At 48.7% G+C, this 27,992-nt stretch overlaps 2 protein-coding genes across 2 annotated transcripts; both read left to right on the top strand.

Moving 5' to 3' along the window:
* The first annotated feature begins 28 nt into the window (after positions 1–28).
* Positions 29–6,717, top strand: Pex11a (peroxisomal biogenesis factor 11 alpha). The gene is made up of 3 exons (XM_075952758.1): positions 29–222; positions 2,536–2,651; positions 4,802–6,717. Exons 1-3 carry the CDS (start codon positions 167–169, stop codon positions 5,368–5,370), a joined length of 741 nt encoding a protein of 246 aa, XP_075808873.1. The 5' UTR covers positions 29–166; the 3' UTR covers positions 5,371–6,717.
* Positions 6,718–9,078: 2,361 nt separating this feature from the next.
* Positions 9,079–23,617, top strand: Plin1 (perilipin 1). The gene is made up of 9 exons (XM_075952405.1): positions 9,079–9,193; positions 9,806–9,864; positions 13,524–13,728; positions 15,907–15,989; positions 17,277–17,529; positions 18,036–18,208; positions 20,660–20,863; positions 21,333–21,578; positions 22,308–23,617. The coding sequence occupies exons 2-9, from the start codon at positions 9,820–9,822 to the stop codon at positions 22,644–22,646; spliced, it is 1,548 nt and encodes a 515-aa protein (XP_075808520.1). The 5' UTR covers positions 9,079–9,193; positions 9,806–9,819; the 3' UTR covers positions 22,647–23,617.
* The last annotated feature ends 4,375 nt before the right edge of the window (positions 23,618–27,992 follow it).

The following is a 27,992-nucleotide window of genomic DNA, read 5'->3' as shown; positions in this document are numbered from 1 at the left end:
CTAAAAAGCCGCGCTTCCGAAGGTGTAAGTCCGCCCCCGTGTGGGCGGAGAGACCCGGTTCCGCCCACTCCACGGCTGCCCTGTCCCCGGCTGTCCCCTGGGACCCGCGGCGCCCCAGAGGACCCACGAGTGAGCCGGGTGCGACGCGTGGCCGTGGGTGGCAGCCATGGACGCCTTCATCCGCTTAACCAACCAGAGCCAGGGCCGGGACCGACTTTTCAGGTGAGTCTGGTGCCGTCGGCCTCCACCCCTGTCCGGTCCGGACCCAAGATTTCCTCCTCTCCTGGGCTCGGAGAAGGAGATAACAGCCCTGTAAATCGAGGCACGAGGACGCGGCCAGCTCCCACTTGAGGGAGTTGGGACCCGAGTCCCTCCTCCTCCGAAATCCAATGGGGCTGTGCGCGCCCGCCACCTCCGTGACAGCAGCCTATGACAGCAGCTTATCTCCTGACTTGTCCCCAGAGAGGGAAACTGAGTCCCCAACGGGCAACATCTTTCCTAGAGATTTCTTTTCGAGAGAAACTTTGGGTTTCTTTTGTACCTAAGGAAGCAGAACCCCTGCGGCTTGGAGCGCCAGATGAAGTACTCATGGAAAGACAGTTGTATCTTCTTTATCTTCCACTTGGGCTCAGCCTGTGTCTTGGAGACAGAGAGTTAAGAAGCTTTGTAAACTGTAAGAAGTACAGTGGAAAAAAACGTTTGGTCGATACTTCCAAAGTACATGGTGTGGTTTTGAAAGCACCCATGAGTGTTTGAAACTAATCCCCCTTCATTTTTGTTTTAAAAGAGAAATTTGTCTGAGTGGTGCTCAATGACCATTTAAAAGGAAAGGAAAGGAAAAAAAATAGTTTTATTTAACAGCCCTTTCCAGGTGTTTGTGTTCAACCTCTAATGTACACTAAACATATAAGAAAAGCCCTAATAGACTCCAGGAGACCAACTGTAGAGCTGCTCAGCCCCGTGGAGGAGACACTTTGACCTCCCAATTTCACATCTAGGGAAACTGAAGCAGGAGGTTAAGAAGAACGGAACTGCAGAGCCGAGAGATGCAGGTCCACACGGTCCACTCTAGCGCCTGCCTCTTAACTTAGTTATGCTGTCTTGCGTCTGACTTGATAGGTTTTCAAAATGATTGAAAATATACATGCTGCTCTATCAAAAGTCAAAACACAGAATTCTGTTGTGCCCAGAATGTACCCTGCCATGCCTTTTAATAAAATAGTAATTTTGGATGTAGGTGGACAACAAAATTTTACTTCCCAACCCCTTTAAGGATCTGTGTAACCATAAACAAGCTAGCGTTCCTAAACTAATGCCTTGGTTTCAGACCCTCTCCTGTTAGACCAAATCTGAGAGAGGAGGATGTATTGACATGCACAGTTTGAGCCCTTTGGCCAGAAGTGGCTTCTGTCTTCTACTCTCCCTTCTTGACTTCATTACCCAGAAGTAACTCATCATCATACCATTTTGGGGAGGATTTATTTATTTATTTATTCATTCATTTATTTATTTATTTATTTTGGAAGAATCTCACTCTGTGGCCCAGACTGCCACCACAATCCCCTTGTCTCAGCCTTCTGAGCACTGGAATTGTAGGCACAAGCCACCAGCCCTGTGCCAGTTTTGCTGAGAAGAACACTGATACCCTACAGGGACTCCGGTGCAGTTCTAAGACAGCAGGGACCAACCAGCACCTACTGATCTTCGTTTGTTGTTGTTCTTTGTTTTGTTTGAGACAGGGTTGCACTCTGTAGGCCTGGTTGTCCTGGAATTCTGTATATAGACCCGGCTGGTTATGACTACCTTCCTCTACCTCCTGAGTGCTGGGAATAAAGGTGTGCACTAACTACCACACCTGGCCCAGAACCTGCTTTTATTAAGTAGGCTGCAGATGCATTTGGATGTTTGTGATTCTAATTTATGGTATTCGTGGCCATGTCATTGTTATTGTTACCATTGTTGGTGTGATAATAATCACTGTATTGAATGTGCAGTATTATTAAACAGCTGTATGTAAAATACTAGTTGGTTTGAAGGACAAACACTATAGGTGCTGATTTGTAGATTGGTGTGTCTTTGGTCCTTTAGTCTTAAAAACTAAATATGGAGACTGGTTTTTGAGATTGTGTCCTGTCGCATAAATAGTAAGTTTAAACTATGTGGTAGAAACGATCATTTTGGAAATCGGATCTACCCAGGGGCAGATAGCGAATTTGGACCTTCACGGAGCTGAGAGACATCTCTGTGCAGCTTTTCACGACATCCATCTTCCTGTGCCAGCAAAGGGCTTTAGAGTCCTCTTTCCTAACCTTTGTGTTACATTTCCATTGCATGTTCACCCTTTGGCCCTCCTGTGTAAGGACTATTGCAGAATGTTGCTTTTGTAAGAGCTGCAACATGAGAAACCTTCCCAGAAATTTGGCCTCAGCACGATGTTTCTCTTTGCTTTTAGAGCATATGTTCCTCCTTCCCTTCATGAATCAAATTTTATTTGCTTTGTAAACCATTTTCCTCATTTATTTTTTTCCATTTCAGAGCCACTCAACACGCATGCATGTTGCTTAGATATTTGTTAGAATCTAGAGCTGGCAAAGAGGCGGTGGTAACGAAGCTCAAGAGGCTGGAGTCCAGTGTGAGCACTGGCCGTAAATGTAAGTACCTGTCTCTCAAGGGACAGCGGCTTCTGGTTTAAAATCCTTAGCCTCGGCCCCTGGAATTGACAACGTGCTTTCAAGGTCTTCATTTCCACTCGCCCAAGTCTACGGTGCAGCTGGCAGTAGTCCTGCTGGGGCTCCAAGGCCGAATGCTTTGCTGTGGGCCATTCACAAATGTCTTCCTCTGGTCGCATTTGATGCCATACCATAGCCTCCTGCATAATCTTAGCCTGTGGGGCACACGGTGTGCTGGTTCACTTCAGTTCTAAGAGTGTCTTGGCAGTGCCCACATGAGCTTCAGTCTAGCATGACCCCTGCAGTTCTGTAGACCAGGACAGCCATATCCTAGCGCACATGCCTTTTCCTCCTCCAGTGAGGATCCGTGGGGGACCTGAATGGACACATTCTCTTAGTGTGTCAGGTAGCTCCACGTGAAAGTCAAAGAGTGATGGCAGGGGTTTTCACCCATGGCTACACCCTATCAGTCATCCTGGGAGAGCCCATGCTTCTTATAACAGTTGCATGCCTGACTCCATTGTGTGATGCAAAGCAGATGTTTCGACAGTAGATCAGCAGATATACTAGGATGAGATGTAGACCATCCCATATTGATGAGTTGTTCGAGTACCTACTTAATAAGTGAGCATTCCTCAGCTTTATGGGAGAGATAAAATAACATAAATCCTATTTAGTGCCAAATATGATGGCTGGGAAAAAAATATTTTGAAGGAGGTAGGATTTGAGGTGTGGCTGGAGAGACAAAGGACTCTGAAAGGGAGGTTTCCCCTAGCAGAGGCTCAGGACTGCTAGGTGCTAACTGTCCTGGAGCGTCAGTGTCAACCCCAAAACCTGGTTTGGCAGAGAGAGAAGACTTAAATAGTCAACAAAGTTGGGTAAGATTTCTGGTTGTCTTTGAAGGCTAAGATTAGAAATTCTGTAATAAATGCTCCAGAATGTCATTGCTGAAGTGTCCCCTAGAGTTTCACTAGTCTTGAGAGGCCAGAAGGTACTTACCCAGTATCATTCAGCCAGCTGGCCCACGAGCTGGAATGAGAACCCGAAACCCCGGTTTTGAAACAGTCATTTCATATACTGCTCCGTGCTAGTTAAAATAATGTCAAGTGCTCTTCTGAGATTGTGTTTGGAGGGTAGCTGCTTCGGGCAGTTCCTAAGTCCAGGAAATACAGGTGACCCCCAATTGACTAATGCATGCTTATATAAGGGCATACATTGCAGTGGTTGGCTAGTTTATCTAGGTGCTCCCTGTGAGTCCTGATCACCGTAGCCCCTCAGTCCTACCATTTCTCTGTGCTCTTCGTCCGTAGTGAAGGAAGATGAACTAGAATGACCCTCAAATGATACTGCTGCTTTGCCTAAGGCAGCCTTTTGATGGTGTCTTAGTCACTGTTCTGTTGCTGTGAAGAGACACCATGAGCAAGGCAACCGTTATACAGGACAGAATTTAATTTGGGACTTGCTTACAGTTGCAGGGACTTAGTCCACGGTCATCATGGACGGGAGCATGGCGGCAGGCCATGTGGTAATGGAGAGTAGCTAAGAGCCAAGAGAGAGATCGGGGGAGAGAGAAGAAGAAAGAGAGAGAAACAGAGACTTTGGACTGGCCTGGGCCTGGGATGGGCTTTTGAAACCTGAATGCCCACCCCTAGTGACACTTCTTCCAACAAGGCCACCCTTCCTGATCCTTCTAATACTATCAAAGAGTTCTACTCCCTGGTGACTAAGCATTCAATTATGAACCTGTGGGGGCGGGCAGCATTCTTATTTAAAGCACCACAAATGCGAAATCAAATGTGTAAGAATGTTAAGCCTGGAACTCGTGTTAAGTACGCTTGCTTCTAAAGTGTAGAGGTTAATACTCAAACACAGTAACACACACCCATGATTAACCTGGTCTGGAGTATCCTGGAAATGAATGTTAAGGCACACCTTGGAATGGGGGTGTCAAATTGTAAAGGTCACTATCTTTTGGGCTTTTCAGGATCACGGTAGGGCTCCTTCTTTCCTCAGCTAGGACTGTGAGCCTCAACTGCGATCAGCTGCTAAGTTCTAAATCCTTAACTCATCTCGGGGCTTCTGCCTCCCATTAAGAACTAATTAAGTACTGATCCTGTGGCTTCTTTTTACAGGGTTCAGACTAGGCAATGTGGTTCACGCCATCCAGGCAACAGAACAGAGCATCCAAGTCACGGACCTAGTGCCCCGCTTATGCCTTACGCTAGCCAACCTGAACCGTGTGGTTTATTACATCTGTGACACTGTCCTGTGGGTGAAGAGTGTGGGTCTGACCTCTGGAGTCAACAGAGAAAAATGGCAAATGTGGGCCACCCGCCACTACTACTACTTCCTCCTGCTGAGCCTGGCCCGCGATCTGTATGAGATCTTGCTGCAGATGGAACGAGTGGCCCGGGACAGGGCCAAGAGAGAGAAGTCATCCCGGGACCCTCCTGGGTACAGCGTGGTCACTGAAGACATGGACTGGCTCCAGTCCTTTCTCCTACTCCTATTCCAGTCTCTGAAGCGGCATCCCCCCTTGCTCCTAGACACAGTGAAGAACTTGTGTGACATCCTCATCCCTCTGAATCACCTCGGGATCTACAAATCCAATCTTGGTGTCGTGGGACTGGGAGGTCTCGTGTCCTCCATGGCCGGGCTCATCACCATAGTGTATCCTCAGTTGAAACTGAAGACCCACTAGGTGTTTGGAGGCTTGAAGGCTAACAGCTTAGTGGAGCAGACGTCTGTTTTTGTCCCAGGTTTCCCTTTGCTTGTTTAATCATGTGAGAAGTGGGACCAACAATGGCGTGTGCAGACCGATACTTTGTTTATATGCTGCAGTAACTTCGGGATTTCTGAGTATTTTCCCTTCAGCTAACATTACTGAGTATTTTTATATGCGTCGTAAGAGCTTAATGTTTGCTGAATGAATAAAAATGGAAAGGAAAGAAATCATAGAAGACCCAAAGAAACTAGAACTGTGGATTGGTTTGTATGGGTCCTTGATTTCATCAGAGTGGGAGCATGGCACTCCTGGCTCTGGTTAAGGCCTCCCTTTCCCTCCCATCTGTTATTCCGACCCCTGACCCCACAGGCGTCGGTGTGGGATGGAGGGGAGCTGGGCTTGGAGCCTCCTAACCTGTTGGCCCTGGCCGTCGCTGCAGTGTGTCCTTACTGTGTCCAGAGGTAGACTCAGGGAAGTGTCAGGACCCTCGGGGTCTAAGTTGTGTCTGGGTGGAATGCTCAGGTAATACTGCGGGTCAGCGAGGGTGCAGCGGAGGAGACGGAGGTGAAGGTGGATGGAAGGTCACTGTGGTGCCTGTTACAAAGTCTGTGACAGATGAGGAAATTGACACTAGCAAAACTGAAGTCAGAGGTTCGTTCTGGTTCTTTCCAAGGTGATTCCTCTACCATATCATAACCGTCAGCAGCATTTCCAGGCTCAAGAGTCCTTTGCCTTTTGCCCCTTGACATGCCCCACCCCCCAACACACATACACATTCCAGGCCTGGAACTTTCACTGATGGTTTCTGTCTTAGTCTGTGAAAAGAAAATCTAGACTTAGCCAGATTGATTTTATTTAAAGCTACATAACAGTTGGGGCAATTCCACAATAATTTTCATCAAAATGTGAGAATTAAAAATTTCCTGTCTTTGAATGTAAGAATGTCAGTTTTCTGTGATAAATCAGGTTTACTCAGGACAGCGGGGGGGGGGGGGGGGGGGATGGGAAAGAGCAGTAGGGCCAGTGAAGAGTACATGGGCACACCGAGGAGTCCCCGCCACCAGGCGGCTGTGACAGCACCTATAAAGCCATATAAAACCATCATTTAAATGGAAATGAGAACCACATACTGAATAACCGCTTCCCGTGAATGTGACGAAGGTCCTTGAAAAGGACTCGGGTCCTTGGCTCTCTGTTTTTAAAATGGGTGACAGGAGAAAAGTTTGGGGGAATCCGAGAGAAACTAGAGTGGCTAAAACAAGACATGTCTAAGTAGCTACTTGTACGGTAACATCGATTATGTCTAATAAATTTCTAAGCAGAGTTGACTGCATCTGTGAATGTGTCTGGGATTGGAGTGTAGAGTAAGTGAGCTGAGGAAGCTCGGGGCTGGCAGGTGCAGGCTGGGAGGACGGCACAGGGACTATGGATGTCAAAGCTCTTGGTTGAAAGGTTCCCTTGCACACTGTCCAGACCACCCCTGCCAAGGTGCTCCACCGTAGCCTGGCCATGGCTGCCTAGCTTCTTCCTGGAGAAGCCTGCCTAGAGTTCATAGCAGTGTGTTGCAGATATTGGTTTTGGTCCTTGGGTCTTACACAGTGGAGAGGATGGTGGGCGGGTTGGGAGCTACCATCTCTAGAGTCTGTAAACTCCAACTCCATAGGGCCCTGCTACCTCATCCTTGTATCATTCCCCTCTACTAACCTCTCCTCCTGGGTCCACAGTCCTGAGGGGCTGCACAGACCAGCACACTCACAGCTGAGCAGTGCTGCTGAGGGCTGGCTCCACAAGTGTCTGAGTGTCCTGTTCAGCTTGGGGACCCGCCTGTGCACAGACTGGCCAGGATTCCTGGGCTCCTGTAGTGGAGGGAAGGGGCCAGCATGAGATAGCTCAGCGCCTTTCCATCCCCCAGTACTGCTGGATAACTGCCCCTCCCCCCCTTCTCACCTCTCACCCACTTTCTAGAATCCCAGTGGAAGCAGTCAAAGGACCAGCTTTGTCAGCAGAGCTGTTAGGCACAGAGCCCTCTAGCCCCTCTGGCCCAGAGCCACCGCCCGAGAAGGCAGACTGCCCTTTAACCTGGGCCGTGTCCAGATGCGAGCCTTCCAGATCATTTGTCCTGGACCTTGAAGTGAGAGCAGAGGCCACTTTACACACACGCGTCCCTCCTTCGCCACAGCTGTCTTACAGCCTAAAGGCTTAGACCAAGGTTGATAAGTATCAAAGGCTTCGCTTATCCATTACCTCTTTTGGAAGCTCCTCGCTCCACATTCCTCCCTTTCCTGACATCTTGTTCCCTGGTTTATTACACGAAGGATAAAATTTACTACCAGAGAGATAAATCTGTATCTATTTCTCATATCCTTATTTTTTATTACATTTATTTATGTATCGGTGTGTGTGTGTGTATGTGTGTGTGCGTGCGTGTGTACATGTGACTCAAGTGTCACAGCATGCATGTGGAGGCCAGAGGACATCTTGCCAGAGTCAATTCTCTCCTACCATGTGGGTTCCAGGGACTGAACTCAGGTGGTCAGGCTTAGTGGCAGTCACCTTGACCTGCTGAGTCATTCTGCTGAACCTACCTCCTGGTACTTTTCTGTTCTGTTATCCACACTAACTCAATAGAGTCAGCAACATGCAAATCTGCTAATTAGGAATGATATTTCGTGTTGTCCTCTCATTTTGATATAAGAGGCCCTTTCTAGCTGGTCGGAAGACACTGGTTGGGACCACGGTGTTCCACCTACTTTAATCAGGAACTAAAATTTGAGCTTCCTATGTGGAGGAAGGAATGACATGCACTGATAGTTCTTGACTGTCTGGGTGCTATTGGTTGGCAAAACAAAACAAATCCAAACTCAACACCATCACCTCTGCAGACTTAGGTGAACAATGATTCTCCTTCTTCCTGTTCTGGAGGTACCTTAGGCTAGGTAAAGTTTCACCCCGCCCCCTTTCCTCAGTGCTGAAGATCAAATCCAGGGTCTTCAACGCTAGGCAAGCGCTCTGAGCTCCGCCCCCTAGCCCCTAGTGTGTTGAGTCAAGCTCTTGCTCTGTAGCTCAGGTTGCCCTCAAATTATCAATCCTGCCTCAGCATCCTGAGTGCTGGGGTTACCGGCACGTACAACCAGCTTCAAAATGTTTTCTTTAACTTTCGAGATTTACAGAGGTCAAAACTGTTCTCTCAGAGCCCAGATTACTGCAGACTCAGCTCTATCTGGGCTTCTTTTCTGGGAATTTATCTTGATAGTCATAGACTAATACAGTAAACTGAACCCCATCCCTGTGTGGGTTTGAATCGTGCTGTTCAACAGTCATCCTTGCTAGCAAATAGCAAAGCATGGGAGACACTCTATGGGAGTACGGTTGCATAGAAACTTTTGGGGGAAGGGACCAAAGATTGGGGACAGGGACAGAATGGCATGGAACTTTGATCTTAGGGGTTTAATGGCACAAATACTAGTGCCTTCTTTATGGAAAGCAATTTTTGTCCGTTGAAAGCCAGAAATATTCTGGAACTACTGTCTCGGGGCTCTGGCACAGGGCTCCATCAGCTCTGTGAGCAACCTTGTCATTGGCAAAGCATCCCCCATAGAAGCTAGGGTGAGCCCAGGGGACATCCTGGGTCAGACAGCTATGGCAACGGGCCGGCCCAGCTTTCTCTTCCTCCTTGCCCTCCTCCAATTGGGAGGTCTGAGAGGCATTGCCCAAGATTCCCTGGAGTGGCTGGAGGTGCTTCTGTGGAGGAGACTTTCCATAGCTGGGGCTTCTGAGACTGAGGTGGCCGTCCGCTGCTGTGAGTGTGGGGGTTCTCGGGTGTCTGCCTTACCCTGCTGCTTTCTGAGTGTTAAAGGGGAAGGGGCTGGGAGAAAGAGCAGATGGGAAAATTCCGAGGGGCACAGTGCTCTGCAGGGAGACCACTGAGGCAAAGACCAGAGCAGAGCGGCCATGGGCTTACCCAGAAGACAGTTCTCTGGGAGGCTTACCTAGCTGGCAAGAGAGGGAAATGGTAATTAGCTAGAATTTTGTCATGAAGAAAGGACTAGACTCTACCTGACACTCATTCTTCAGTCTCTTTGGGACTCTGACTTAAGAGCCCCAGCCTTCATCCTAAACTTTTTCTCTCATTCTCTCCTTATCTGTATATAATTACCTGCAATTTCTTTTATCTTGAGGCCTTAAAAAAAAAGCAGACATCAATTTTGAGCAGACTATGGAGCTCTTTTTGAGCAGAATAGGAGACTCGTTGTGTTGGGGCTCCAAGGAGTGGCTCTTGTATGGGACATTCGTCCTCCACCTAGGGCAGCTGAGCTCCCGGATGGCTGGCGGGTGGCTGGGAGAGGTCGGGAGTCGCCCTGCGGACTGCAAGCCTGTGGGCTTCTGATGGACCTGGGACTCTGCTTTGCAGCCTGAAGAGTAAGGATGGCAATGAACAAGGGCCCGACCCTGCTGGATGGAGACCTCCCTGTAAGTAACCTGGCCTCTCATGTGAGACGGGGAATGGACAACCAAGGGAGGGGAGCGCAGAGAGGGAGAGCCAGGGAGCCTCAAGCAAGATGAGTCTGCCTTACTCTCTCGACTACTCCTGCCCTTGCCACCATTAGCAGGGGTATTTGGGGGAACTGGGGGAAGAGACGATGCCTATGAAGGTCTAAGAGCCTTGGAGAGAAGGGTAGGAGGGGGAACTGGAGAAAAGAGACCAGGCCTACGAAGGTCTAAGCACCTCGGAGAGAAGGACAGGAGTGTTGGCTGGGGGTTAAAGAGAGACAGGGCAAGAACTCACCATGCCTTAAACCCCAAGGCAAAAGTGCACCACTCAGGAGGACATGCATGCCATACGGAACCCATGCATTCAGTGGCCCTGCAAAGCCCTCACTGCCTGTGCTGCCATGCATGGGAATAAACAGGACACACAGTGTGTCCATCATTCATCTCTGGCCTGGTTTTCACCATGATTTTAAATAATTCTGATACTTTTCTAGGCCCTTGATATGTTTTGCTAAAACCTCTCTGATTTGGGTACAGTTCAGATAGTTATGAGCCTATCAGAGACTAAACTCATCCTTAATTAGACTTTACTGAACCTTCATTCTGGGGATAGCTGCCTTGTTTTGTACTAAACCGTAACAGGGGTGAAAATGGGTTGCAAGAAACGCTAAGTCTTTAAGTTAGTTGTTTGTTCCATGCCCAGCCTGTTTTTCCTTTAACCTTGTCCAAAACAACCCTTGAAAGTACTGTCCAAAACATTAAGGAGAATATTTCCTCACATTCTCCAAACCCCTTTCTCTTTCTGATATCTGACTCACCAGCAGAATGATATACTAAAATAATATGGTTTCTTTGTCCCAGAGCCCAAACTGTTCTCCTTGATGGTTCTGCTAACTTGTCCCCCTGCAAGTAGAGCCCGTCACAGGGTGCATCTGAAGTGATACAGAGCTGGAGCAGAGGGGTCAACCCTGGAGAGCTGGCTTGTATTACTTTTTGAATGGACAGTTCTTAACATTCACAAGACTAGGCAAAAGGATACAAGGTCCCAGGTAGTTTTGACTCATTGGCCAATCTGCCTCATCCTCACCCAATCGTTACTTTATTTTATCTTAATTTATTTGGAAGCAAATTCCATATAGTCCATTTCAAACCTGACTTGGAAACAGTCCAATATGGTGAACATGCTTCTAATCTCAGAATTTGGGAGGTAGAGGCAGGAGAACCAGGTGCTGGTTATAGAGTGAGTTTAAGGCCAATCTGGACTAGATGAGACCCTATCTTTTTCTTTGAGACGGGGGTTCTCTTTGTAGCAGTTCTGGCTGTCCTGAAAGTCACTTTGTAGACTAGAATGGCCTTGAACTCACAAAGATCTGCCTGCCTCTGCCTCCTTGTGCTAGGATCAATGACACGTCCCATCACAGCCAATGAGACCCTGTCTCAGAAATATACACACACTAGGCAGTTTGGATGCTCACCTTACGAGACCTGGATAGAGGTGGGCGGTCCTTGGGCTTCCCACAGGTCAGGGAACCCTGATTGCTCTTCGAGCAGATGAGGGAGGGTGACTTGATGGGGGAGGGGGAGGGAAATGGGAGGCGGTGGCAGGGAGGAGGCAGAAATCCTTAATAAATAAATTTAAAAAAAAAGAAATACACACATACACACACACACATATCAAATCAAACCTGACTGACTACCTGGCTCTGCTACTTACTATCTGTGTGATCTTGGGTAAGTCAAATCTTATCTCTGAATCTCAAATACTTGAAACAGCAAATGACTGTTAGGAATGAGATCAAGGCGCCCTGACCAGAGTGCTGGAGCATAACGACCTTTAGTAAAGGTCGCTTCCTACCACACAGCCAGACTTTAAGATTGGACTTTTTCTCCTCTCTAAAGCTTAATTATGCAACTGCGGACAAAGCAAAATGCTTTGGTAAGAGTAGGACATCCCAGTAAGAAGAGAGGACCACAGTGCACCCCAAAGGCTCAGACTCACTGGAGTACCGGCTTAAGAGAGGCTGTGTCAGATCCTAGAGTGTCATAAGGAAAGGGTCACAAGAACATCGTGTGACACGTTTATAAGCTAAGATAGAACGTGTAGCTGTTTCCTACGGAATAGGACCTTTGCAGGATGTCACTGACTGGAAGTGTGTGAAGGGCTGACACACAAAAGCTGAAGGAGATTTGTTTAGGGTTGTTCCAGTGGGGCAGGGGCGGGGTGTGGAGGCAGGCTTCAGCTCAGCAAAGTTACCCTGCAAGGGCACCAGCCGCTCTGTGAAGGCATCAAGCCCACCAAGGAGATAGCCAAATACAAGTCTAGTGAGACTTTCTGGAAAGGATTCTTGCTAAGGAGCCCCAGGAGGCCTCAGATCTGCTAGTCTGTGTAGTCAAGAAGAGCCCATGGGCAGTGGTGGTGCTCTCCACTAATCCCAACACTGGGAGGCAGAGGCAGGCAGAGCTCTATGAGTCTGAGGCCAGCCTGGTCTACAAGAGCTAGTTCCAGGACAGGCTCCAAAAGCTACAAAGAAACTTTGTCAAAAAAAAAAAAAAAAAAAGCTAGTTCCAGGACAGGCAGGGCTAAAAAACAAAAAAAGCAAATGGACGGATCTAGGAAACATATTGAGTGAGGTAACCCAGACCCAGAAAGACAAATAAAATACGTACTCACTCATAAGTGGCTTTAATCATAAAGCAAAGAAAAACCAGCCTACAATCCACAACCCCAGAGAAACTAGACAACAAAGAGGACCTTAGAGAGACATACATGGATTTAATCTACAAGGCAAGTAGAAAAAGACAAGATCTCCGGAGTAAATTGGGAGCATGGGGATCATGGTAGAAGAGGGAAAAAGGGAGGGGAGTAGAGGAAAATATATAGCTCAATAAAAAAAAATAAGCAAACAAAAAGTAAAGAAGAGCCTATACTTTCCACGAGGCACAGCTCCTTGTATGGCTCATGTCTCCAGGGTCAAGCTTTCACACAGGCGCTGGGAAATAGAGGACATTCTACTGGAAGAAAGGAGGCATACATGCATAATCATAGCAGGGCTGCGTAAGTAGGGACAGCCCAAGGACAGACAGAGCCACAAGGGAGGAGAGTCAAAAGCTGGTCTTGGTGGAGTCAACACAACAGTAGTTCAAGGTCATCCTTAGCCAAGTAGTGAGTTCAAGGCCAGCCAGAGCTACTTGAGACGCTGTCTCACAGAGGAGGTGAAAGTGAGATAAGCAGAAACGGGTGTGGGAGGGATGGGCAGCCTATTCGGCAGTGGTCCAGCACTTTTAGACCTGGGCCCAGAATCTCAGAAAGACCATGAAAGTGTTTAGATGAAGCGACCAGTTGAAGGGGGACTCAAACCCTCAACAAGTACATCAACTTGGCAGTCAGTCTAAGAGGGGTGAGCTGGAATTTGGTTTGGTCCCCAGAGAACACAGGTCGCCTCAGGAGTTCCCCAGAGTCTAGGTAGTGACCAGGAAGGCATTGCAGGCAGGTTTTCATTTTCCCTGCGGGCTCCCTCATGGTCCCATGACTGAGTGCTTCCCTTAGACCTGAGCCATGTATGACCTAGCTAGGCTCAGTTTGTAGGGAGGTTAAGTGGGGGTGGGAGGCTCTGACTCTTTTTTTTTTTCCCTCACAGGAGCAGGAGAATGTGCTCCACAGAGTCCTGCAGCTGCCTGTGGTGAGCGGCACTTGCGAATGCGTCCAGAAGACCTACAACAGCACCAAAGAAGCCCACCCCCTGGTGGCCTCTGTGTGCAATGCCTATGAGAAGGGTGTTCAGGGTGCCAGCAATCTGGCTGCCTGGAGCATGGAGCCAGTGGTCCGCCGGCTGTCCACCCAGTGTGAGTTCTCATTGAACTTGGCAGCAGCCTGCCCGCCCACTGATAATCATTGCGTGTCTGCCCGCCTGCTTGTCAGTCTGTCTGATCATCTCACAACTTGTTTATCCACCTCCCTGAACAACTTCCTGGTCGTTTTGTCTGCAGAGATAGAGGTATAGGTGCAGCTCTCTTTGTTACTATGCATGCCTCAACTGTAGCCCGGCCTAGGGCATCCTAGGCTAACAATGAGTCAAAGAATTTTCAAGGGGAAAGAAGGGTAGAACTATGTGAGCAGTGGTGAGAGGGGAGCCTGTGGCAGGGCAGCTAGCTAACCCGACTCCAAATACAGCAGAAAGAGCAGTGTCATGAACCGGCGGAGTCTCAATGAAAGCCACTGTTAGCAGTGCACAAGGGCACCAAGCAAAGATGATGGTGGTGAAGATGATGATGATGGTGGTTGTGGTAGTGGTGATGGTGATGATAACGATGATGATGGTGATGATGATGATGGTGATGATGATGGTGAGGATGATGATGGTGGTGATGATGATAGTGATGGTGATGATGGTGGTGGTGATGATGATGGTGACAGTGATGATGATGGTGAGGATAATGGTGACGGTGATGATGATGGTGGTGGTGGTAATGGTGATGATGGTGATGGTGATGATGATGGTGAGGATGATGATGATGGTGATGATGATGATGGTGATGATGATGGTGATGATGATGATGATGGTGATAATGATGGTGAGGATGATGATGGTGGTGATGATGATGATGATGGTGGTGGTGGTGATGATGACGATGGTGATGATGATGATGATGGTGGTGATGATGATGATGGTGATGATGATGATGGTGATGATGATGGTGATGATGGTGATGATGATGATGGTGATGATGATGATGGTGATGATGATGGTGATGATGATGATGATGGTGATAATGATGGTGAGGATGATGATGATGGTGATGATGATGATGATGGTGGTGGTGATGATGATGGTGATGATGATGGTGATGATGGTGGTGGTGATGATGATGGTGATGATGGTGGTGGTAATGATGATGGTGATGATGATGGTGATGATGGTGGTGGTGATGATGATGGTGACAGTGATGATGATGGTGAGGATAATGGTGACGGTGATGATGATGGTGGTGAAGATGATGATGATGGTGGTGGTGATGATGATGGTAATAATGGTGGTGGTGACGATGATGGTGGTGGTGATGATGATGATGATGGTGGTGGTGGTGATGATGGTAATGATGATGATGGTAATAATGGTGGTGGTGATGACGGTGATGGTGATGATAATGGTGATGGTGATAAATACCACAGGCTCTAGGCTAGCCTTCATGGATGCCCTCATTCTGTCCAATCTGAAGACAGCCAAAGTCATCTGAGCTCTTTGCTGTTTCAAAGAAATATGAAAGAGTATCTATAAACACTCTTTAAACCCGCGCAGTCTGTGACCTCGACCATACAGGCTGCATTCTCAGCAGACCATGGGCAGTCTGCCCCTGGAAACATCTGCATCCCGGGGCTTGTCCCACTCCTCTAGGGCAACTTCATTCTCTTCCCCATGGCTCCTTTCAGCTGCAGCCATCTTGACAGCTGGGGGTTAAATCTGGGTCTAGGGACAGTCTGGAACTGCTCTAGCTGTGGCTGAATCCATCATCTCCAGGACTAAGCAAGCCCAGGCCTGGTCCCCCTGAGCTAGTGCCAGGGGCCTGGTGCCACCTGCCTCACTCCCACATGCATTCTCTCACTTCCTCACAGCCTTCCGGAACACGGGATGGGGAGTCTGGGAGGAGAGAGTGCAGTCTTTGGTGGCGCTTCATAGAGTTTCCACCTCTGCCCACTCCAAATCTGCTCATCCATTCCCGCTTTGCAAACACAGAGGCTGACGGTTCTGGCTCCTGACAGGAGGGGGCAGCAGAGAGCTGCTGCCCAGGGTCCTAGGAGTGAAGTCCTTGTTCACTGAGCAGGTGTAGGTCTTACTGAGTCCAAAATGACCCTGCTCTCAAGGAGCCATAAGTACATGGGTACTAAATACAGCAGAGTCCAGATGACCCGGAAACAGCAGAGCTGGGATCTGTGGGCCCCGATGTGCTTCCTTTGAGACAGAGGCCACTGTTATTTCCTCCGGAGGGGGCAGAGATCATCCCAACACAGCCTTTCCCTCTCAGTCACAGCTGCCAATGAGTTGGCCTGCAGAGGCCTGGACCACCTGGAGGAAAAGATTCCAGCCCTTCAGTACCCTCCGGAAAAGGTGAGTCCTCCCTCTTCCATGATGCTCCATATACTCCACTGTGACCTCCTCTCAGGAAGGAGAGCAGCCAACGCCCTGGCTGTGTAACTTTCTGTGTTCATGGGGTGAGCACCCTGTTAGGCAGAGGGAGACCCCTCTTCCTCTTTCTGTGGGGTCAGGTAGAGTTGGGGTGTCTGGTATAGCAGGTATATGCCTCGGACAAGCTTAGACAGACACTTTCAGGGTCCTCAAGAGGGAGAAAGGGTTAACCCCTATGTGGTCCCTTCCATAATTGCTCAGTCTTCTGCTACTATGGCCGTGGGATCTGGGACTCCGAGGTCTGGCACAGGACTATGTGGTGACAACAACTACCAAAGCCACCAAGTCCACTCACTGGGATCTCGGGGTCACATACACAGCCTTGAGATCCAACCCTTTATAGACCGTGAGACGAAACAAGTCACTTCCCCCGGGCCACATCTTTATCTCCTCCTATCCAGTACTGGCTTCAATAATGCCCATGGCCTCATCTACTTTACTGACCAACCACCAGCCTGTCCTACAAATCTCCCCTGAGACCTGTGCCCATGTCCTGCCCTTGTCAACAGTCGCAGCGTGGCCTTCATAGAGCCCTCTCAGGTCATCCTTGAGGATGGGGCTTGCTGCCCTCATTGTGCAGATGAGTAAACCCAGCCTGAGGTGGAGGCCACCAGGGGCAGGCCTGCTGGTCACCTCCTCTCTATTGCCCTAGACCAAGTCACGGAGGAGCTCCTGGGGTCTCAGAAGGAAGAAGGCGAGTTACTCCAGCATAAAGCTTGTCAAATCTGTCAATCAGTGTGAACTGTGAGCTGAGGGAAAGACAGAAGAGGGAGGCGAGCTTTTGAAAGACGGGGTGCCTTATGTGAAGGAGGGTATCAAGACTGGTGCCACCAGGGGAGCTTTGGGGCTATCCTTACAGGATGGATCTTCACTCAGTGTAGAGAAGCCAGGAGACCACAGCCAAGGTGGTCTTTTTCTTTCCCACATATCCACATATCTCTGCCGGTCCCTGCACCCTTTTTTTTAATTTTTAATTTTTCAGTTTTTAGACATGGTCTCACACTGTAGCCCAGGCTGGTCTAGAACTTGCTTTGTAGCCAATGATAACACAAAACTCCTGATGATCCTCCTGTCTCAGCCTCTAGCTCTTGTATTACAAGTGTGTGTCTGGTTGCCTGGGTCTTTAAATGGGGCCCTCCAGAGAACTGGGCTCAGGGCCTGTCAGGAAATCCACACAGCTGACTGTCTCCCCACACACACACTCCTCAGCTCGCCTCTGAACTGAAAGGCACCATCTCTACCCGCCTTCGAAGCGCCAGGAACAGCATCAGCGTGCCCATCGCAAGCACATCCGACAAGGTCCTGGCCAGCTGCGAGCTTGCCTTGGGGATGGCTAAAGAGACCGTGGAATATGCTGCCAACACCCGAGTTGGCCGACTGGCCTCTGGAGGGGCTGATCTGGCTCTGGGCGGCATTGAGAAGGTGGTAGAGTTCCTTCTGCCACCAGCCAAGGAGGAGTCAGGTAACTGCCCTTCAGACTGACTGGCTACCACTCAGAACCTGAGGATCAGTGGGAGACCCCAAGTCTTATCGCCCATGCTCTGAGATAGGGAATGCCCCTCGGAATCTCTAGAGGAGCTCAGTTCTTTGCTCCTTCCACCCTAGATGTAAGAGGGAGAGGGAGCTGGCATTGGCTAGCACCAGTGGGGTCATGGTTGGGGGTTGTGGTTGAAGTAAGGCAACCGCTTTCCAGTCCAAGGCACCATACTGAGGGCATTTTCTAGTCTTTCAAAAATGTATGTGTATGAGTGTTTTGATTGCATGTATATGTGTGCCCCATGTGTGTGGCTATGGCCTGCAATGGCCAGAGGAGGACACTGGAACTGGAGTGACAGATGTCCGTGAGCTACCATATTGGTGCTGGGAACTGAACTCAAGTCCTCTACTGAAGTGACAAGCGCTCTTGACTGCTGAGTCAAGGTCCCTCCATCCCTTTTCGATCTGTTTTCTTCCGTATCTTTTATCTAGCCCCCACTTCTGGACGGCAGAGGGATCCAAAGACTCCCAAGGCCAAACCGAGCCTTGTGAGGAGGGTCAGCACCCTGGCCAACACCCTTTCTCGACACACCATGCAGACCACTGCCTGGGCCCTGAAGCAGGGCCATTCTCTGGCCATGTGGATCCCGGGTGTGGCACCTCTGGTGAGTGTCTGCTTATAACTCTGCCTGGCCCCGCTCTGTGGGTTTCCTGGTCCCACTATCTTGGGAACATCCTTCAAGCTGGGCTAGAACCTTAGACATAAAGACAGGGATCTTAAGAGAGTGGTGGCACATGCCTTTAATTCTAGCACTTGGGAGGCAGAGGCAGGCAGATCTCTGTGAATTCAAGGCCAGCCTGGTCTACAGGACAGCTGGGGCTACACAGACAAACCCTGTCTTAACAAACAAACGAGCAAGCAATCAAACAAATAAATAAATAGGATCTTGAACTAATTGCCCAGGCTATGGGAGAAGAGAAAGAACAGGACACAAACTGAGGGGTGGTCCTGATCCATCACCCTCTTCTGTCTCCCCCACCCTCTCTAGAAGTCTCCCTGACTCCCAGTCTTCATGACCCCAAGTGGATCTCCCATCCAAGTACTAACCAGGCCCGACCCTGCTTAGTTTCCGAGATCAGACGAGATCGGGCGCGTTCAGGGTGGTATGGCTGTAGACCCAAGTAGGTCTCTTATGTGGGCCTGCCCACCCCTGTTTGCTATTAAAACAGTAGAAGGTGTCACCCATGAACTGTTAAAAATAAAAATTACGGGCTGGAGAGATGGCTCAGTGGTTAAGAGCACTGACTGCTCTTCCAGAGGTCCTGAATTCAATTCCCAGCAACCACATGGTGGCTCACAGCCATCTATAACGAGACCTGGTGCCCCTTCTGGCATGCGGGCACACATGGAAAGAATGCTGTACACATAATAAATAAATAAATAAATAAATAAATAAATAAATAAATAAAATAAAATAAAATAAAAATAACAAAAACCTGTCCAGTGGATGGAAGTTCCAACAGCTCTTGCCCCTGAGTCTCCCTTTGTAGGGGCTCCTGACTTCCCCACCGCACCCAGACCACCTCTCCTACCCCCACCCCCTCACCCCCATGCTCAGACCACCTCCCCACTGCACCCAGGCCAAGCTGCGTCTCCACTCATCTTGATGCAGTTAGGCTGCAGATTTTGGAAATAAGGAACTTAGCGAGAAACTAAGAGGAAAAAATAATGAAAGAAAAAAGGAGAAAAAAACCACTAAAGTCAGGCACGTAAGTGCGTGCTAACGATCTCCGCACTTGGGAGGCAGAGGTGGGAGGATTTCTTCAAGTGTGAGACCAGCCTTGTTGACAGAGTGAGTTCCAGACTATCCAGAGCTGTATCCAGACCCCATTTCAGAAGACAACAAGAAAAGATCCTCCAACAAAAATAAACAGAAAACCAGAGACAAGTAAAACAGAACGGAGAACATGGAGAAAAGGGCTGCAGCTCAGTGGTAGAGCCCTTGCCTAGCTCACTGGAGGCCACGCACCCACAGAGCTGGAAGATGAGAAATCTCAGGAGTCGGCAGGCAGTGACTGCTTTTCAGTTGTGTGAAAGGTCTTTTTACTTTATTTTTAAGCTTTAATTGACTAATTTTTTTGAGATGGGTTTATTCTGTAGCCCAGGTTAGCCCTTATTTTGTGGCAGTCTTCCTGCCTCAACCTTCCAAGTGTTGGGATTGCAGGTGTTGCCCATTACACCTGGCTGTGAGTGATTTTACTTATTACTCTGTGTGTAGCCCTCTACCCCTGCTGAGATAGGGATGGATGCATGCTATGTTGGCGTGGGGGTGATGGCACCCATCCCAAGGTTAAAAGATAGCTCTCGGGGGCTGGGGCTCTTGAGAAGCAAGACAGGAGGATCCCTGCAGGGTGAAGGCCAGCCCGGTCTACATGGTGAGTTCCTGCCAAACCAGGGTTACACAGTGAGACCTTGTCTCAATATATGTATACATGAACCGAGGTTGGGGCTACAAACTCAAGCTTTGAATAGAAGGGCCTCGGATTCCATCTCAACATTAAAAAGAAGAGAGAATAGCCAAGATGAGTGTGTGACTGTAAAGTCAGAGGGGACCACAGACTGGGGAATACAGATGGAAGAGACTGACAAGAATCTTTTGGGATGTTGAGATAGTCTCTATCTGTTATGGTGACATAGGGTGTGCTTAGAAAGTCCCAGAGTTCTATGCTAAGGATGTATGCCTTCAGTTATAGTTATTATTAGTTAAAATGCTGGGGAAGAGGTTAGCTAGATGGCTCGGTGGTTAAGAACACTTGTTGTTGCTGCAAAGGACCCAGATTCGATTCCCAGCACCTACATGGTGGCTCACAGCCACCCATAACTGTAGTTCAAGAGAATCTGATACTCTCTTTTGACCCCTATGGGCACCAGGCACACAGGTGGTACACATGTATTCACATAAAATAAAATAAATAAATAGAAAAAAACCAAATAAACCCAAGACCCCATGGGGCCAGACCCTGCTCACCACCCCTGTCCCTGTTCCTCTGTCAAAGCCTTCCAGCCTAGGGGGTCCACCCACTGAGCCCTCTGTCTGCTGGCCATTCTCCCGCAGAGCAGCCTGGCCCAGTGGGGTGCATCAGCAGCCCTGCAGGTGGTGTCCCCGCGGCGGCGGCAGAGTGAGGTGCGGGTGCCCTGGCTGCACAATTTAGCAGCCTCCCAGGATGAGAGCCACGACGACCAGATGGACAGCGAGGGAGAGGAGTCAGATGAGGAGGAAGAAGAGGGATCAGAGGCTGAAGAGAACGGGCTTGGAGAGGTGATGAGGGCGCTGAGTGCTTAAGGCCGCACAGCCCGTGGGTGGGGCTGAGAAGCGGAGAAGCTAAGTAAAATAAAGGACTCTGTCCCCAGGTCACCCCCAATCCACAGCCAATTAAGTATTACTGTGTCACTCAGCGGGCTTCACAACTCCCAGAAAAGTAGGCGGGGGAGGGGGGATTGCTGCTCCATTTTGCAGATGAAAAGTTGGGGTGGGGGCGGTGGCACGTTCAGAGAGAGGAAGTGACATGCCCAAGGCCACACTACCCACAGCTAGGGACAGAATCAATCAATCTCTCTCTCTCTCTCTCTCTCTCTCTCTCTCTCTCTCTCCCCCTCTGTCTGTCTGTCTGTCTGTCTCTCTCTCTCTCTTTTATGTCCACATTTCCCCTCTAGCTCTGGGCTGGTGGTTAGGGAAAGGATCAGAGGAGTTGATGCAGGGCAGGGGCTAATGGTTCTCTGGCCCGCAGGTAACAGCCCTGCCCAACGCGAGAGGCCTCCTGGGTGGGGTGGTACACACCGTGCAGAAGACTCTCCGGAACACCATCTCAGCAGTGACTTGGGCACCCGCGGCTGTGCTAGGCACGGTGGGAAGGATCCTGCACCTCACACCAGCCCAGGCTGTCTCCTCCACCAAAGGAAGGGCCATGTCCCTATCGGATGCCCTGAAGGGTGTTACCGATAACGTGGTAGACACTGTGGTACACTATGTGCCGGTGAGTCCCACCCCAGGGCCACCTTCTCCCAAGGCAGATTTGTCAGAAGGAGATGCAGGACACCCCCGCCCTCGCTTCTTCCAGCCCCGTGGAGACCCTTCTCCAATCTTCAGTACTCAAAACCTTCTTACAGTCTGATCTTTGCCAACCCAGAGCACAGACATTCATAGCCCTGGCCTCAGATCTCTCCCCTACATTGTGCCTCTCCGTTGATGATGGAGTCACTGGTCTGTGAGTCCTTAGAGGCTCAGACCTCCCCTTTAGCTCCGGAGGAAGGGCCTGGCCATAAGCTTTCAGGGCAACCTGCACAGTAGGCTGTGCATTCTAGGGAGAGTAGCTGGTCCTAGGTCAGTTCTATCAACAGCAGCGCGGGGTGGGGGTGAGGGGAGCCAAGACTAATACCGTCTTTTTGGGAATCCCTGACACGCTCTCCAAAGGTTGAGCAGGGTGAGCAGGCTGAAGTAGAGCTTGGTGGAAGGGGAGGGGCCCCTACAGCTGGCCAGGGAAAGGTTACTCAATCAGCTTCAAGGAGAGGACTCCTCCCACTACTAGAGGCGACCAGAGTTCTTAAAACCTCAGGGGTCTCTCGGATACCCCCCCATCCTGATGGCTTACACCCCAGTCTGCGCCCTTGTGATTGCCCCCCCCCCGGGGGAACTAGGCCAAAAGCTATAGAAAGGGGGATGACTCCACGGAGAAGGATCCCTAACCAGAGTGCCCGGCTGTCAGCTTCCCAGGCTGTCCCTGATGGAGCCCGAGAGCGAATTCAGAGACATCGATAATCCGCCAGCAGAGGTCGAGCGCAAGGGATCAGGGGCGCGGCCAGCCAGTCCGGAGTCCGCGCAGCGTCCGAGTCAACCTCGCGGTGGCTTGCGCAGCGTGCGGGGGCTCAGCGCGCCCTCCTGCCCGGGTCTGGACGACCAGGCGGAGTCGTCTGCGCGTCCAGGCTTCCTGGCCATGCCCCGGGAGAAGCCTGCGCGCAGGGTCAGCGACAGCTTCTTCCGACCCAGCGTCATGGAGCCCATCCTGGGCCGTGCACAGTACAACCAGCTGCGCAAGAAGAGCTGAGCGACCTGCGTCCCTGCTCGCTCCGGCGCCACCCCATGGAAGGTTCGCCTCTCACCAAGGAAACAGAAACCACACTTCTAAGTGGGCCTCTCGGTCAGGGTGGCTCCTTGGAAGCCTGAGCTACATCCCCACGATGCTGCACACATTTCTAAAGCATCCTTTGGGGGCTTGGCCATCACAGGCAGTTTTTAAAGGGGCACCAGAGTAGCGGGCGATTTTCATGTCATGGCTTTCTTTTCTTTTCCCTTCTTTTCTTTCTTTCTTTTTTTTTAAACTAAAAAAGTAATTGCTTAATTCAATTTCTCACTTCTGTGTCAAAATTTGTGGCAAAATGACACCTGACTGGTTCTAAAATTCATATCCTTTCTCTGTGAACATTTTTTTTGGTAGTGGGTCAGTTGACAATTTCTTTTCTATTCTTTTCTTCTCTTTCCTCCCTCTCTTCCCCCTCTCTCTTTCCTCTTCTTCTCCTTCTCCCAAGTAGCACAGGCTGGGTCCTTTTCCAGTACTAGGAGATGCTGGCTCTGGCCTGCTCCCTCTGAATGTCAGGAATTCCTGGTGCTTTTTTTTTTTTAGCTCTGAGCTTTGAGACCCTCTGATAACCTGGCTCTCGGCACACCGCTTTAAAAAGAACAACGAGGTGCCAAAGCCCTTGTGCGCTCATTTAGATAACAGTTCAGACTTGTGTCTCTCTTGCCTGCACAGTGGAGCCTCCGGTCCATCCTCTATAGCCCCAGCTCTTGCTCACAGCCACGGTTCTCTCTCATCACTCCTGCCTTCCACCTGTGTAGTCACTGTTGAACGCTGATACCCCAGACGCTGGGAGCCGACAGTGGTCACCTTTAACCTAACAGCGTATACTATATAGAGCACATATCCATAGCCACCATCCATTCCAAATCCCATTTTTGGAGAATATCAATATTTGATCAATCTAGGGAATTCATAAATACACTTGTAACGTTCAAACATTGCGAGGTGTGTGTTTTCCTTTCTGGATTTCTCAATTCTCTTTTATAAAAACAGCCGCATGCCGGGCAGTGGTGATGCACGCCTTTAATCCCAGCACTTGGGAGGCAGAGGAAGGCAGATCCTGTGAGTTCGAGGCCAGTCTGGTCTACAAGAGCTAGTTCCAGGACAGGCTCCAAAGCCACAGAGAAACCCTGTCTCGAAAAACAAAAACAAAAACAAACAAAACCAGCCACACTTCAGTTTCTTATGCTTCCTTCCAGTTATAGGCTACGCTTGGGCAAGCACATGTGTATAAACACCTATCTTTGTTTACACAAACCGTGGGTGGCATCCTCCCTGGCTTTAATCCCTCATTTTAAAATGCTTATTACACTTTTTAAAACGGTTTTTTCTTCTACTTTACATGTACGAATGTTTTTCTCACATATATGTGTCTGTGCAGCAGGTGTGTGCCCGGTGCCCATGGAGGTGAGAAGAGGGCACTGGATCCCCTGGCACTGAGTTATATATAGGTGGTTAGCTGCCTTGTGGGTGCTGGAAGTAAAATCCTGGTCCTCTTCCAAGGCAACAAGTGCTCTCAAGCACCGAGCCATCTTCCCAGCTCCTCAACTGTACATCCTAGCCATTTTTTTTGTACCAGAATCAGAAGCCCTATGTTCTCTTTTGAATGATAATCCAGAATATGAAAGTAATAAGAATAATTTGGTGTAGCTAGCTTCCTAATGATGAACTTATAGGTTGTTTCTTTTTTCTTCCCGTCTGTAAACAATAAGACTGGGATGTAACTCAGTGGTAGAACATATGCACAACGTGTACAAAGCCCTGGGTTCGATTCCCAGCAACACACACTATTATGTGTATATGCATAAATCTATGAACAAATTGTAATTTGTAACCATGATATTCTTTTTTTGTTGTTGTCTTGTTTTTCGAGACAGGGTTTCGCTGTAGCTTTGGAGCCTGTCCTGTTACTTGTTTTTGTAGACCAGGTTGGCCTCAAACTCACAGAGATCCGCATGTCTCTGCTTCCTGAGTGCTGGGATTAAAGGCATGTGCCACCACCATCCAGCAACCTTGATAGTCTTTTTTTTTTTTAAAGATTTATTTATTATACAACATTCTGCCTCGATGTACGCCCACACACCAGAGGAGGGCGCCAGATCTCAATACAGATGGTTGTGAGCCACCATGTGGTTGCTGGAAATTGAACTCAGGACCTCTGGAAGAGCAGCCAGTGCTCTTAACCTCTGAGCCATCTCTCCAGCCCAACCTTGATAGTCTTGATGAAATAATATGTGATTTCAAAATCCAATAATTTCAGCTATCTTTCCAAAGGAAACTCTATCTTATTCAGTTATTGCCATCCGCTGCTGTATAAATGTACGCAAATCATTAGGTCATGTCTGTTATTCCTTTTAGACATTCATATATACAACATACTGTTGGGATCCCTCAGACCCATGAGTACCTCCTTGGCCCCTGCTCTGTGGTATGTTGACCCCTGGTTGGCAGACCTCTGCTGTAATAAGTTCTATACTTTCTTCCATGGTTTTGGAATTTTTATTTTTTATTTATTTTTTCGTAAGATTTATTTATTAATTATGTATACAGTATTCTGCCTACATATATCCTATAGGCCAGTAGAGGGCACCAGATCTCATTACAGATGGTTGTGAGCCACCATGTGGTGGCTGGGAATTGAACTCAGGACCTTTGGAAGACCAGTCAGTGCTCTTAACCTCTAAGCCACCTCTCCAGCCCTGGTTTTGGAATTTGAGGATGCCAAAAAATAGGGAAGGGGAGAGGACAGTGACATGCACATGTGAACATGATTAGCACACCCCTCCTAAGTACACACCACACTCAGGAATGTCCTGCACTTGAGTGGGTTTGGATCTGGCAAGAGGAGTTCTTAGACACTGGTGTGCAGGGCTGTGAAGACAGAACCCATCCATCTCTGGCAGAGATACGCGGGCAGCTGCTGGAAAGTGACACCAGGCCTCTGGATGTGCAGAGAGAAAGGCAAGCTCCTCCTAACCTCCCTATCTGTTGTAGGCATCCCCATCACCGTGGACCTCCCCCCTTTCTAACCTTTCTTACCCAAGTTAGACCTCCCCATCCACCCCGAGATTCCACCCACAGAGCTGCAACAAAGCAAAACAAATTACAAGAAGTCCTACTATATTTCTTGAACATTCGTAGTTCCCCTACTGTGAAGTGGCGTCAAAACTTTTAAGTATTGTCCTCTTGGTAACTTATTTTCCCCCTTGAGGCTTGGGCTCTGCACGTTTTCCCAGATAGCTATGATTTAGTGGCTGCATGCACCACATGTGTCTTCCTTCGAATTATGAATTTGTTTTTCATCTTTATGACTGCTTTTAAACAAGCAGGGGTTCTTTTTTTTTAAGTTTTGATCTGGCAGTGATGGCAGACACCTTTAATTTCAGCACTCAGGAGGCAAAGGCAGGTGGATCTCTGAGTTTGAGGCCAGCCTGGTCTACAGAGTTCCAGGGCAGTCAGGGCTACACAGAGAAGCCCTGTCTTGAAAAAACTGATGATGATGATGATAATAATAATAATAAAAATATTAAAATAAAAGTTTTTGAATTATACATATAATTCACACACAGACATAAGTTCATGTCTGTGTGTGGGTTTGCCACTTGAGTGAGCTACCCCAGGAAGCCAGAAGATGGTGTCTGATCTCATGAACCTGGAGTTACAATTGTTTGTGAGCTACATGGTGTGGGTACCAGAAAGCAAACTAAGGCCCTCTACAAGAGCAATATGTGCTCTCAAGCACAGATTGATTTAAATTTGATTTATTTAAATTTAGTCATATTACCATATTTTTATTTTATAGTTTGTAATTCTTAGTTACAACTTTAAAATTATTCTTTACCACGAAGTCATTATGCTATTGTCACAGGGCCCCAGAACTTCGTAGGCCCTAGACCTGCGCACGACGGATACCGTGATGGAAGTACCGCATAGGCTTGGGAACCCAGCACGTGGCAGCTACGCCTGCCTGCTAAAACAAGAACGAAGACCTCATCCATCAGATCCTGTAGTTCTGAGAAAGTCTCTAAATGCACTAACCTTGGGTTTCGGCTTCTGTAGTTCCACTTCTGGCTAACTGTTGTTGCTAGTTAAGGTGTGTCAGCCAGGGATGTGGGGTTTCTTGTGTGTTGGTTGCGTACGCGCGCACGCGTGCACATGCGCCCACCCTGAGAAAGACTCAAGACTGCACTTGGGTCCCAAAAACACCTGGTGTAGTCACCAGCTAGCTATTAAACACTTTCTATCAGCTTAAACCTACGTCCACGTGATCTTTCCCTGTGGAAAACTCACAACACTGTCTCTAGTATTTCTCCAAATAGTTTCATAATGTTGTTCTATACATTTGATTAATTTTAAAACAGGATTTAAGTGAGGAGTCAGTTTTTCCATCCATGTGGAAAATTGCCTGGAGGCCTGCGTGTTTCCCAATCACTTCACCCTGGAATTTTTTTTGTGACTGAATACTACAGGAGAATAGAGAGTTTCTCAGAGGTCAGCTGGAAATTTCTGACCTGTTGTTGTTTGGAGCCTAGTTGGAGTCAACAAACTGAGTTCTATTTGATGTCTCAGGCAGCCTGACTTGCTGCTGCTGATCAACATCCTGTTATACAAGCCTAACTTTTAGTATATTCTTTTTGTTTATTTCTACGGGATTATCTGGGTCATATGTTCCAGTGTTTCTATCTGCTTAGCCGTCCCCACACTGCTCATCAGCAGGAGGGTCTTTGCATTTCCATATAAGTAATAAAAACCCGCTAGTCAGATCCTCATGGTCTTTAGGCTATCACACTGTCAAAGCATCCGGATTCCTCCTCCTTACTTCCCTTCTTCCTTCCTCCCTCCTTCTCTTCTTTCCTTCCCTCCTTCCTTCCTTCCCTCCCTCCTTCCTTTCTCTTTCCTTACCTGCCTCTTTCTATCCCTTCCTCTTTATCCTCCTTTTCCTTTCCCTTTTGCCTCATCATTCCCTCTCCTCCTCAACCCCCCCTTTCTTTCTTGGGTCTTATATAGCCCAGGCTGGCCTCAAACTTGATATTCAGCCGAGACTGGCCCCAAACTCCTGATCCTTTTGCCTCCATCCTCCCAGTTCTGGGATTGCAGGTGTGCACCACCACACCTAACAGAACCCAAATTTTCTGACCACAAAAAAAAAATTATTTCAGTTCTTGACCTAGTATATGGAACCAGCTATTTTGAATTGAGGACAGTGATAAAGACCACAGTTTGAACCCTGGGACAGACATACTAGATTGTGCCACATTGGGCTTTGGTGGTAGACATGAAATCACCACTTGCTCAGTGGTAAGGGTTGGGCAA

This window comes from Microtus pennsylvanicus, chromosome 18 (assembly GCF_037038515.1).
Source record: "Microtus pennsylvanicus isolate mMicPen1 chromosome 18, mMicPen1.hap1, whole genome shotgun sequence".
NCBI lineage: Eukaryota > Metazoa > Chordata > Mammalia > Rodentia > Cricetidae > Microtus > Microtus pennsylvanicus.
Note: the sequence above shows the minus strand (reverse complement) of the source record. Positions and strands in the feature narration are given on the sequence as shown.

Coding starts and splice junctions, on each gene's coding strand:
- Pex11a (XM_075952758.1), top strand. CDS start 167: ATGGACGCCTTCATCCGCTTAACCAACCAGAGCCAGGGCCGGGACCGA. Junction 223..2,535: donor GGCCGGGACCGACTTTTCAG/GTGAGTCTGGTG, acceptor TTTCCATTTCAG/AGCCACTCAACACGCATGCA. Junction 2,652..4,801: donor TGTGAGCACTGGCCGTAAAT/GTAAGTACCTGT, acceptor TTCTTTTTACAG/GGTTCAGACTAGGCAATGTG.
- Plin1 (XM_075952405.1), top strand. CDS start 9,820: ATGGCAATGAACAAGGGCCCGACCCTGCTGGATGGAGACCTCCCT. Junction 13,729..15,906: donor CCGCCGGCTGTCCACCCAGT/GTGAGTTCTCAT, acceptor TTTCCCTCTCAG/TCACAGCTGCCAATGAGTTG. Junction 17,530..18,035: donor ACCAGCCAAGGAGGAGTCAG/GTAACTGCCCTT, acceptor TCTTTTATCTAG/CCCCCACTTCTGGACGGCAG.